We start from the raw sequence: 13969 nt of genomic DNA, 5'->3' as shown, positions 1-13969 counted from the left end.
AAACTACTCTTTGTCTCAATAATTGCAAAGACTATTTCACTGTTTTGCAATTATTGTCTAGATTCACTTGTTCCAACATCAAGACTCCGCTCTCGCTTTATGAATTGATGTTTGGGATGATGGATTAACGATTATCAAACCCTCCGCTTTCGCTTCCACAGTTTGATAATTGTTAATCCACGTTAAGACGGTGAATCTAGATTAGAAATTAGGGTTACATAGAAATTAGGGTTTAAGCTTGGTTTGTTTAGGATTATGTCATTAGACTCCCCAACAATCCCAAGACGAAGAAGTCTACTCACTAACGTTCATCGTAGACATGGGGGAAGAAGAGAGAAAACAATAAAAGAATAATATAAAAGTGAACATTTATTCCAAGAACAAAAGATGAATGTTTATGATGGAGTGTTGTTACTCTATTTATAGCTTTACAATTGACTTAGAAACTAAGCTACTATAAGGGCAAAACAGTAAAGCTGCAACGGAGTAACTTGGGCTTGAAGAAAAGCAGCAAAAGTGGCCCTGGAGGGTGGCACGGCCGTGCCACATGTTTGCACGGGCCGTGCCAAGCTTCTGACTTGGTAGAGACATATTTTTGTCTCGTATCTTCGTATTCTTGCATTGTATTTGCTCCAGTCCTCTTTCTTTTGCTCCAAGACACCTTCCACCATATATTCTTTCCTAAAATATAATAAAATGCAATTTGAAGTAAAAGATTCAAAAAGGAAATAATATTAAAATAAAATAAAACTAAATCTAAATAAAACGATACTAAATAATGCATTAAATTAGACTACTCTATGACTCATCAAACTCCCCCACACTTGAATCTTTGCTTGTCCTCAAGCAAAAGGCAGCAAACATAGCAGCAACAAAGGATTTGATTATGGCAATATTAAGAACAAATGTCTCAAAAGAAAGGCTTTGCTTCAAGTACACTAATTACAATTTCAAATACTTCTCATGAACCTATTCTACCCAACATCAAGTCCCAAGTGAGTGTGTGTGTGCAGTCCAACCCTTTTCTTGCTCCTGTATAAGACAGATATTATGAGGAATAGGTCCTATCCCTAGTGCTAAAGTAACCGAGAAAAGTCCTTTCTTCATTTCATATAAGAGTGATGGGAATTTAAGTTAAGATTGAATTAATTTAACAATTAAGCACAAGGGGCTGCAGATGCTTAGGGGCTATCTATCCTCGTAGGAAGTCTTCTCGGATGTAATTGTCCTCTCCCCCTAGATTCAAAATCACCCTAAGCAGTGCTGCAAAATTATTTATTTGTTTCATCTCCGCGTAGGAAGTCTTTTTGGATGTAATTGTCCTTTCCCCCTAGCATTGATGAATTTGTTTCACTTTAAGTTCAAATTAAGGAGTCACCACCACAATTAGGAAGTTAGGATGTAATTGTCCTTTCCCCCACATGTTGGTGCCATTCTCCTGCCCCATTTAACATTAACAAATTAAAGAGAATATAACAATTTGGTTAATTTTCCCACACAAACTTATACTACTTTAACTCTTAAGACTTTAAAGGGTCTAGGTTAACACTAAAGATAGAACGTGTTCCTTAAAATACCTATTCATACATTTACTCAAGGATTGCAACCGGGTGCTTTTCTCATTGGAGATTTTTCACATTAAAACAAGATATGGGTATAGCAAGAACATAAGAAACACAAGAAACTACTTTCATGTACAAGAAGCAACCTAAGGAAGAGACAAAACAAAAATTTTCATGCCATATTTACATTAAAAACAAGCTACTAGTCATGCCTCTTGCTATAAAAACAAAACAAAAGAATAAAGTTCAAGGGAGTTTGGGAACACTACGACTCTAGACACTTTATTAAGGAGTCACCACCACAATTAGGAAGTTAGGATGTAATTGTCCTTTCCCCCACATGTTGGTGCCATTCTCCTGCCCCATTTAACATTAACAAATTAAAGAGAATATAACAATTTGGTTAATTTTCCCACACAAACTTATACTACTTTTACTCTTAAGACTTTAAAGGGTCTAGGTTAACACTAAAGATAGAACGTGTTCCTTAAAATACCTATTCATACATTTACTCAAGGATTGCAACCGGGTGCTTTTCTCATTGGAGATTTTTCACATTAAAACAAGATATGGGTATAGCAAGAACATAAGAAACACAAGAAACTACTTTCATGTACAAGAAGCAACCTAAGGAAGAGACAAAACAAAAATTTTCATGCCATATTTACATTAAAAACAAGCTACTAGTCATGCCTCTTGCTATAAAAACAAAACAAAAGAATAAAGTTCAAGGGAGTTTGGGAACACTACGACTCTAGACACTCTATTAGCCCCCCCCCCCCCCCCCCCCCCCCCCCCCCCCACACACTTAGGGGAAGCATTGTCCTCAATGATTCAAAGAAAAAGAAATTAAAAGAGAAGAAGTAGAAGAAGAGGAAAGAAGAGTAGAAGAGAGAGAGTAGGAGAAGGAGAGAAGAGATAAGGGAAGATAGGAAGAGGAAAGCTCACAATTGTACATTGAGGTCCATAAGGTGGACTTTGGAGGGTGAAGGTGTTGCGTCATGTTTCGGAGCATGTGATTATTTTCTTCATTTACTCAATTGCTCCTTTGGACATTGTTCCTTTCAACACCTTGTCCTTGTTTCTCGGTGCTTATTCTTTGAACTTTGGTTTACATCTATGCCCGCCGTTCATCATTATAGCTTCCACCGGCTTCTTGTTCATGGTGCAAGTTTGCACCTACCACCTCTTCATTACCATCATCATCACGATCATTATGTACCTGTGGGTTAGTACCAACATAAAGCAAATTTTCCACCACCTCCGGATTAGTTATGTCCGGATTAGGTAGAATAATCAAACAATAAGCTCTAATAATTCTCCATTCGTATTGGTAATTGTGAGTACGTTCATGGGTTCTAAGGACAAAGTAGTGATAGTATATAAGTCTAGACAAAAGTTTCCCTCTATCCTCTTGATCCCTTGATTCACACTCACCCCAAACTTCCTAGCAAGAAAAGTGATGATTCCACCTACCATTATATCACTCTTATCATCCAGTTTCTTTTTAACAATTGAAACAAGTTAATCAAGCAAATAATAGCAAATGTTATATGATGGTTATAAAGCATAGCCCACAACAGCTCATTAATCCTCATCATTCCTACCTCTATCCTACTTTATATGGTGTCATGGTGCTCTTCCTCTTGGTGCAAGTTAGCACCTTCTCTTACATCATGGTGCAAGTTAGCATCGTTTCCCTCATCATCATCTTGCTCACTAAGATCCTGCACATCATCAACAAACAACAAATTCGCTTCCACCACGGTGGTAGTCCGAGATGGGTTAGGAAGTAAAAACATGATAGGCACATTAAACTTGAGTTGGTGATGGAGTGGTGGACGAGGTTTGATGAAATTTATAGTAATGAGGGTGTCCATGTTAAGTCTATTGTTTCCCTCAATTTGTTTGATCCCCTCATCCTCACCAATGCCAAAATGCCTACCTATGTATGTAATGATGCCACCCACCACTATATCTCCTTTACCGGCCGGTCTAGTACCGACAACGTCAAGTGTAATCAATCAGATAAAAGCAAGTGTTGACCGGGTGGTTGTAGAGCATTGCCCATAACATGAACTGCTCATCGGTTCTAGTGTTCCCAAAAGGCAGCTGGTTGGTAGTTATCCGGTTTTAGGCTAGGGTCCCAAGAATCATGAATATACCCCTCGTTTGCAAAACCTAAGGTATCACAAAAGTGCTGTAGAGACATATCATAATTAACATTCATTAACCAGAAAGAAACTCTATGCTTAGGGTTATCAAAATCCAACTTATTTTTAGTAAAAATAATTGAGTTGAGAAATTCATAAGTGAAATTTTCATAAACCCGCATAGGATTCAACAAATCAGTCCAACCTAGCCTTCCTATAAGCCTATAAACATCAGCACTAAGCTCTAGCATATTCAAAGTATGAGAATCGGGATATCGAGAAGGATGCAAGGGTTTAGAGATTAGAATTTTATACCTGTCCCGTTGCTTGTTGTCTCGAAATTGGATTCCATGATTCTTTGCTTGTGCTTGCTTCTTTGAGGGATGACCTCCGAAAGAGCTTGCTGGTTTCTTACCACTTCTTCTTGAAGCCATATGACCTTTGGTGTGGATTGGTTTTGAAGGTTTAGGGTTTGGGAAGATATTTGGTGGAAAGGATTGGTTTAGGGTTGGAGTTTATGTTTTAGTAAGGTTGATGGGTTTGGTTATGGAGATTTGTTGAGAATTTGTGGTTTTTAGGTTTAATGGAGAATAAGGTTTTGGTGAATTATAGGTTTGGGTGGATGAAAGTTATTTTTGATGGGAGGGTTTGGTTTAGGATGAAGTTTAGAATTGTTTGGTGAAATAATTGAGTGGATTGGTGAAGATTTATGGAGATATGAAGGTTTGAGGTTTGAAGGTTATGGAAGTTTAGAGAGAGATTTAGGAGATGAAAGAGGTTTGTGTTGGAGAATGAATGGAGAAGAAGAGAAAAATTGGGTTTATAGAAGGCTAGAGGTCGGGCAGGGCCGTGCCACCCTTGGTGTAACACCCTATTTCTATTAAGCGGTAAAACGCGCGAATACATCAGACATATTCTAGAAATAGATGCTACGTCTCCGAATAAACCACAATACATACATGCATAAAGATCATGTTACACAACATAGCAGCGGAAAAACATATAATTCATAAACATATCTGGATCTCCAAACAAAATACAAATGTATCTCCAAATCTCAAATAACAGAATATCTCAACAACTCCGAAATACCAAGTCAAATAAACATCATGCAAAGACTATCCTAGATCAGAGCCCTAATCTAGACACTTGCATGAAAAAGAGGAACTCCACTCCTCGGCATCAACAAGCAACAACTAAGCATCCTGCACGCCGTCTACCCGTCCATACAGAAAGGTAGGCGGTCCACCACAGACCACTGAGGGTTAGCATTACATCATCATAATCCATAAAAGATTTAAAAAAGAACATTGGAAATGAAAGATATATTCAAGAATACAAAATAACAAATCATACATGTATTCACAGGTATTCATGATTCTCATACCATTCAAACCATTCCATATCATCATTCCAAGTTCATATCAACAAGTGTATCATACACGTATCACATATACATAACCCTCCCTCCTAGAACACTAGCATCACATGATCATTATTATCCCCCATCACTTACATTTCAAGCTATCACATTATTATCATAGAATAGCATGCATATTCAACCTTTAATCAAGTCATCAACAAAAGCTCATCATTTATCAACATCAATCAATGAAAACATTACTCACTTCATTACTCATCTAGCATGCTTATCTTAACAAGTACAATTCATCATATCGAAGTTATAAGCAAGTCATCATCATTATCAAAGAACATCACCACATCATATATGTATATATACATATACAAATCTCACCTCATCATTATTATTAAAATAACCATCATCAATTGATTCACCAAGTGTATAAGCACAAACAATTAAGGCATGCAATTAGAGCATAATACAATTATTCACAACCATCTACAAAATTCACCAATGTACATATACACTAATCCACATCATCACAACATTCACCAAATTTCACCAATACACAAATTCACCAATGTACATATACACCAATCCACATCATCACAACATTCACCAATTTCACCAATACACGAATTCACCAAGCCATATATTCAATTATGACACAACTCATCAATTATTCAAATGCATGCAATGTTCTAGACTCTTCTCTAGATGCATGTGGTACCAAAACACCTCAAGGTCGTCACCTTCGATGCAACAAAAACATCATACTCACCTCAATTGGATATAGAATCCGCCACCATCAGTCTTGGATATAAAATCCACCACCATCAGTCATGAATGCATGAACATATGACTCAACTACAAATGCATATGTTCACACAAACAATAGTAACATATAGTTGTCACACACATATACATCACCAATCATCTCCACATAAATCGACATATAGTGCCACATTTCCATATAATTCTTTACAATCCAAATAAAGGAACAAATACAACATATGATCACAAACATCATATTCATCACTCAATAACCATTCATACACCATTTCATAATCATATTAATCTATTCATAAAGGATTCATAAGCAATTGGCTCCCAAAAATCATTGTCCATCAAATTCATCTCACATTTGACAACTTTGAAAATATAAGAAGTCATGAACCAAAACCAATTTAACAAGTTCAATTGCCTATGCCATGTATTCTCACAAGTCACATATGTGTGCAGTAGAGGTTACAAAAGCATTTCATCGGCCACACATGAAGAATTCCCAAAAATCACGAAGTTCGTCTCTTGGCATCATTTTGCAAAACCAATTCATTTCCAAAACAAAACAAAGTTAGACCCAAGCTATGATACTCTTAGAAGCTTACTTATAAATTGATTGAATAAGGTTAGGTGTTTGGAATCCATTGGTATGCTTAAAAGTACACAAAAATACAAAAAAACAAGGTTTTGGGATTCTGCAAAACAGACACGGTCGCGTGTTCAGGACACACGGTCGTGTCATCCCTTACAGGAGACTCTGACACGGTCGTGTCATCCAGGCACACGGTCGTGTCATTCCACCAGTACAACAAAATGCATCTTTACGTTTTCGTGCATAAAATCTTGTTTTCGAATCCGAATTCAGTTCCGTTTTCACCAATGCATTCCTAACACTTAGACCATACAAACCACACTTGAAAACTTGACATTTCAACATTAAAACAACTTAATCAAACTCATCCCAAAATGACTTATTTTGTAAAAGTTCTTAAAATGACTTTTACTCAAAACTCATTTTCTTCCCAAAATGATTCCCCTCCAAAACAATCTTTTTAATTCATTCAACATCATCAAAATCAAACTTCTTCATTATCAACCCATTTTTATAAAAACCTCAAGAACAACACAAATTCATAACAACATCAAAGATTATGATTACCCAAGGTTTCTAACATCAACAACAACACCTCACAACTTCAACAACAACAACCAATCATGAATTCATCACAATTCATCAACAACAACATCTCATATTATCAATTTTGATACCCAAAGCATCAATCCAACAACCACATGTTTCAAATCAATAACAACAACTAATGAACATGAATTCATGCACAATTTAACACCACAACTTCATTTTTCAACAAATTTGCTCAAGAACACAATATACCCATATTTTTACATTTCAACATGTTAATTCACATACTAACACACAATTATCCCACAAATCATGTTATCAAACATAACAACAACAATTATGCCCGAATTTACAACAATTAGATTCAATTCATAAATTTCACAAAATGGGTAAAAAGGAAAAATTATGAATTATGGTTGAATTCTAACCCTCTTACCTCTAGCACCAAGATTCTCTAACCCAAGCTTCAATTTAGCTCCTAGATGATGAATCCCCTCTTCAAGCTCTAACCCTTGTTCTTGTTGTTGCTTCTAGTCTCTATCTCTTCTCTTCCCAAATGAAATGAAATGAATAATGTTTGTAAAACCTAGTTTTACCAACAACTAGAGTTTATATACTAGCTCTACTCAATTGGGCTTATTTCTTAATCCTTAATGGGCCTAACCCATTTCTATTCTAACACTCAAAATGTCACTACTCACTTAATGGTAATTATAACACTAACGGTCACTTAATGGTAATTAAAATAATTACTACCCTCTCTCTAGTAACTTGGTAAAATAATAATAACTCTCACTAAACACTAAAAATAACTTTCTGCAAAATTACAAAATTGCCACTGCCCTTAAAATGACCAAAATGCCCCTAAGTCCAAAATGACTAAAATACCCTTCTAACACCGAACTCTACGAATCCCAACCAAAAATACACGCAGAGGCAAACAATCACACATGACCACATATAACATGCATAAATAATAAATAAAATAAATCTAGCGAAAAACGGGCTGTTACACTTGGCACGGGCCGTGCCAACTTTCTGTGGGTCTTGGCCAATTTTTCTTCAAAAACACTGGCACGGCCGTGCCAACCTTAGCACGGGCCGTGCCAACCTTCTGGTCGGGGGGCTTCAAAATTTTCAGTTTTTCTTGAATCATACTTGGACTATTACCTACAAAACAACTTAAAACAAAGAAAAACAAACAAAACAAAAGCAATTAAATGCGTGGGTTGCCTCCCACGAAGCGCTCGTTTAAAGTCATTAGCTTGACGATCAAAAGGTTTCTCTATCCGATACCTAATCTCTCACTAAGGGACAATGGCATCAAACTAATATTCTCCCCCAAATCACATGTTGTTCTTTCTATAGTCTTGGATCCTATGTCACATGGTATGGAAAAACTCTCGGGATCCTTAAGTTTAGATGACAATTTGCTTTGAATGATTGCAATAGATTTCCTAAAATGTTCATCTAACTTGGACTCATCAAACCCTTGTGGGAAATGAATTTTTGGCTCATATGGTGGTGAAATGTGAGGCTTTCCACTTTCTACTACAACTTTCTCACTTTGTGGCTTTTCACTCTCTACCTCAACCTCAATTTTCTTGGTTTCCACAACGGGGTCTTCTAATTGCTTACCATCCCTAGGTGTAATAGCATTTATTGGGCTTTTGGGGTTGGTTTCAGTTTGACTCGGGAAGACTCCGGAGGGTTGTGGGTAAGAGGTTACTTGTTGGGCTACTTGAGGGATTTGAGTCTCAAGCATTTTGTTGTGAGTAGAAAGAGAATCCACATTTGCGGAAAGCCTATTGAGAGAGTCATTCAAAATTCCAGCTTTGACTTTAAACTCTTGGTTATGCCTAATGTTATCTAATTCAAAATTTTCTATCAAAAGTTCCAAGTCGGATTTTTGAGAGACTCTTTGGTTGTTTGCAAAACCGGGTGGTGATATTTGTTGTCCAAAAAGATTTTGAGGGGTTTGAGAAAAAATTTGATCATTCCTAAACCCATAGTTTACCTGCTCGGGACTTCTAACAACACTACCTAGTTGACATTCAACACCAGTGTGACCAAAAATTTCATTAGCTTTACAAGGTGGTGAAAGGGGAGAAAAGGTCCATTGATAAAGGTTTTGAGCCATGCCTGAAATCAAAACAGTTAGAGATAGAATAGAAAAAGAGAAAGAGAGAGAGAGAGAGAGAGAGAGAGAGAGAGAGATGTTTTTTTTTTGTTTTTATATATATATATATATATATATATATATATATATATATATATATATATGAAACAAATATAAAACGAAAATAGAATAAAACAGAATAAAGATTTTTTTTTTGAAAGAAATATAAAAACAATAAAATAAAATAAAATAAAACAACGAAAAAGATTTTTTTTTTTTAGTCTAATCACTATTAAAAAGTTAATCAAATTACAACAACTCCCCGGCAACGGCGCCAAAAACTTGATAGGGCCAAACCGCAAGTGCACGGCCTATCGAAGTAATAGTAGTAAGAAAGAGTATCGTTCCGCTAGGGAGTTGTGAATTCAATCAACTTTTAGAGAATGATTAGAAGAGAAGAAAGCTTATAAAAAGGGGTTTAATTGCTGAAGGTAAATAACAATAATAATAAAAGAGCCTTGGGATTATTGGTTTGTCATAATAACAAACCCTTCACTAGACAAGACTTAAACATCTAATTTCATGGTTTATACACTAATTTCTAAAGACCGGTTTCCCTTAGCCCCTCACCTTTCCGATGAAAGTCCGGTGAGAGTTTACTTCTAGTAACCAAGCCTATTTCGCTGACTTGATTACTAGAAGATGCATAGAGGATTGAAACTACTCTTTGTCTCAATAATTGCAAAGACTATTTCACTGTTTTGCAATTATTGTCTAGATTCACTTGTTCCAACATCAAGACTCCGCTCTCGCTTTATGAATTGATGTTTGGGATGATGGATTAACGATTATCAAACCCTCCGCTTTTGCTTCCACAGTTTGATAATTGTTAATCCACGTTAAGACGGTGAATCTAGATTAGAAATTAGGGTTACATAGAAATTAGGGTTTAAGCTTGGTTTGTTTAGGATTATGTCATTAGACTCCCCAACAATCCCAAGACGAAGAAGTCTACTCACTAACGTTCATCGTAGACATGGGGGAAGAAGAGAGAAAACAATAAAAGAATAATATAAAAGTGAACTTTTATTCCAAGAACAAAAGATGAATGTTTATGATGGAGTGCTACTCTATTTATAGCTTTACAATTGACTTAGAAACTAAGCTACTATAAGGGCAAAACAGTAAAGCTGCAACGGAGTAACTTGGGCTTGAAGAAAAGCAGCAAAAGTGGTCCTGGAGGGTGGCACGGCCGTGCCACATGTTGGCACGGGCCGTGCCAAGCTTCTGACTTGGTAGAGACATATTTTTGTCTCGTATCTTCGTATTCTTGCATTGTATTTGCTCCAGTCCTCTTTCTTTTGCTCCAAGACACCTTCCACCATATATTCTTTCCTAAAATATAATAAAATGCAATTTGAAGTAAAAGATTCAAAAAGGAAATAATATTAAAATAAAATAAAACTAAATCTAAATAAAACGATACTAAATAATGCATTAAATTAGACTACTCTATGACTCATCAGGGGTGCAGTCCCAAAAATGGAGGTTTATTCTGGACCAAATCAGCCTACAATTTGCCAGAAGGGGTGTTGGTGTGAGAGGATAGGTTAAGTTGCTTGGAAGGTAAAGTTTTGGCTATTTGTGGAACATGTCTAGCTCAGCTGATGGTTATAGCTTTTTAATTTTTTAAACTTCTTAAGAGAATTTCAACAAGAAAAAATTTAGAACAGCGTCGAGTGATACTAGAAATAATTTAGAACACCGTTGAGTGATAGTAGCAGAATATATTAAGGACTATGTTCATTGCATTGGGTGGAAACCTCATTACATTTATTTTTGCATTGTGATTGCCATTTACAAGTTTGGTACCAAGTGTTTCATTGGCTTGCTCTATTCATGATTATGCTTCCGAATCTTGTTTATTCTATTTGATTACTCGAGTCGGATGGCATCATACAACAAAGTCAAGAGGGGTTATTGGTCGATATGGAATACAACTCTATGGGTTATTTGGAAGTCTAGAATTGGTGCGATTTTTGCAAATGAGACTAAGGGTCCAAAGTAGTTGGATGAGGTGAAGGTCATGTTGTGAAGATGAGGATTGGTTCGCTTGAAGATGCTTTTCTTGTCTCTTTATCGAGTGGTATTGGGATCTCGAAAATTGTATGATTAGGTAGCGTAATTGTTGCGGAGTTTGGTGCCCTCTGGGTGCTGTTTGTTTTCACTAGTTTAAGTGTCTCTGGCTGTGGATTTGCTGGTGGTCCGTGTTTCTGGTTTTCAGTACAGAGGATATTTACTGTCATGAGGGGTGCCTCGGTTTGATAGGTGTGTGATGCAGCCTTGATTAGTGTATTTTGGTTCGGTTTTTCTGCCTTTCGTGTTGTGTTTTTGTTCGTGAGACGTAGGCGTGTTCTTGGTATAGTTGTAGGCTTTTAGTTGTGATGTGGCAGCCTTGTGCTTGTGGTTGGGGCACAGTCTTTTATTGAGGTTGTACGTCTTGAGCATAAAATAGAGAAGAACATGCAATATAGATCACTCATGCAATAGAATAGAAATAGAAATCAGAACAATAAAAACTAAAACATTACTAGCATATGCCATAGAGATTAAGATTTCTCTTATAGTCTTATACATGATAATAAATATAACATAGGCATTGGACAATTCGAATTGCATAAAGAGAACCAAAACATTTAACTTGATAAGAAAATGTTAAATCCTAATAACAAATAACTATGGTCATAAACCTTGAGAGCCAAAACTTGAAACTTAGACCAAAACGCAACTAATTATTGATTCCACCTATCGGAAAAAAGCTTTTATCATAAATTACTGCCTGAGTACCTTCGTTAACACCAATTTCTTCAATTATCCCAGTAGTTAAATCAAGACAAGATAATTCATAGTCATCATTTACGAAGAATATATTGCCCTTCTTACATACTCCAATAGGATACTCAACGTCGGATAAGGGTCCAACATCAAAGAGCTTAGTCCATGATTCCTTCACACCGAACTCACCCAAAATTGATATTGATATATGGTAAGAAGTACCGGTCGTTGCATGGCTTGATATCATAGTAACATATCCATATAATAGATCCAAGCGTCTATCTATCCATCTTAAATTATGCAAATCGAAGGGTAAGAAAGTGGTAATAGGTACTTCATTGCTCAAGTTAAATGATACCACATATGATTTACTATTTGTTGCCCCCCACCAATGGCACACCCTATTCAAGTAAACCAAAACACCTCTCGACCTCCGATAACACCTTCGCATATCAACATGAAGTTTTTTCCAAGAGTTACGCCTTAGACTATATATGTCCCAATAAGGGCCGGGTGCTGCATTGAAATAATCTCCAATGTACTCAACATAGTGAATGATGTTATAGTCATCTTTAATTTGATCATAACCAAATCCATGAATAATAAAATCAGTTTTGAATTCATCATTAAATCTTGACTTGTTCTTAGGAACAATATTTATGTCCTTGGTGGCAGGATTCCACAATACAATAGTTGAATGATGGTCGATACAAAGAGTGCCATCAATAGCATAACCTAAAATATCACGGAGACAAAAGTAATAGTTGTAGTTTTGGTTAAAAATACTTGGCCAGTTCAGTGGCACTTTATTATCAAATCTCTCACCAGAAAGTGAATACAACTTCCACTCACCATCGGATCTCTCAAAATGGTTTAGGAGGAGACAAGATTCATCGTTTAATGAATGATATTTCAAAGCCATATTTTTGTAAAACATGTTCATGAAATAAGAGTTTTGAAACAAAAGAGTCCACGATTTGCATACACAAGTAAACCGATTTACAGATTTCAAAGGTAGTTTTGACAAAATGGAGAACGTGATGTCATCTGGAACATAGATACTAACCTTTTCATTCTTTGGAGCTATAGATTTCTCAAACTTCTGAATAGTTTTTTTTTTCTTACGAAAAAACTTCAGAATAGTTGGAGCCATAGATTTCTCAATCTTCTGATCAATAACGTGAAAATTAAAGGGAATGGAAGGAACGTGACGTGAAGTGTGGGTGGAAACGCAAAGATTAGGTTTTTCCAGTATGAGAGAACTTTGCAAAAAGCAGATGCAAAACTGATGCGGCAAAGACCTTGTAAAATAAAATCACTTTCCTAAAATCACTTAAGAAATTAAATTATTGAATGTCAATATCATTCTTAATTTAGATCATGTTTGGTTTGAGTTTATTTTGAGCTTATGAAAAATAGCTTATGCAAATAAATAAACTTTTATTTTCATATATAAGCTCTCATTAACGAAAATTGTATCTTCATAAATAGTTTTTTCATAAACTACCTTAAAAACCTATAATTAATACATAAAATCTTATTTATTTGCTTAAACTGTTTTATATAAGCTCTAAAATAAGCTAAATCAAACGGGCCCTTAATCCATAACAAATGACGTTGAGGTTGTTTGGTATAAATTTTTTAAGAAAAAAATCATTTGAAAGAGTATTGTTTCCATATATCACAATTAAAAAAAAAATAGCTTCAAATGAAAAGTTGTTAAGAGTAGTTTTAAATAAAGTATGTTTTTTTAGAGGTGGTAGAAAATAAGTATAGATAATTTTTTAATAAAAAATATCTTTTATATAGTAGTATATCCTCACAAACTTTATGTTTTTCTCAAAAAAAAAGTGTTTCACTACAACAAAACACTCCATCTGGGTCTGAAAATTTAGTCGCACAATGGTGTAAACTTTCGTCACAGCTGAAATATGGGACGGAATTGCGACAATTTACTTTCATCGTAATTTGTGTTGTCCCAATTCGCTGGGAACGAAATTTTATTGTTTGTTG

The 13969-nt window shown here is 35.6% G+C and overlaps 1 protein-coding gene across 1 annotated transcript; it reads right to left on the bottom strand.

Annotated features, from left to right (window-relative positions):
- Positions 1-11679: 11679 nt before the first annotated feature.
- Positions 11680-13236, bottom strand: LOC146954666 (putative F-box protein At3g16210). Its single transcript, XM_085700970.1, has one exon. It carries the CDS (start codon positions 13107-13109, stop codon positions 11910-11912), a length of 1200 nt encoding a protein of 399 aa, XP_085557096.1. The 5' UTR covers positions 13110-13236; the 3' UTR covers positions 11680-11909.
- Between the last annotated feature and the right edge of the window lie 733 nt (positions 13237-13969).

This window comes from Medicago sativa, chromosome 1 (assembly GCF_051527215.1).
Source record: "Medicago sativa cultivar Bolivia chromosome 1, Bolivia_mono, whole genome shotgun sequence".
NCBI lineage: Eukaryota > Viridiplantae > Streptophyta > Magnoliopsida > Fabales > Fabaceae > Medicago > Medicago sativa.
This window is presented reverse-complemented; position numbering and strand designations above follow the sequence as displayed.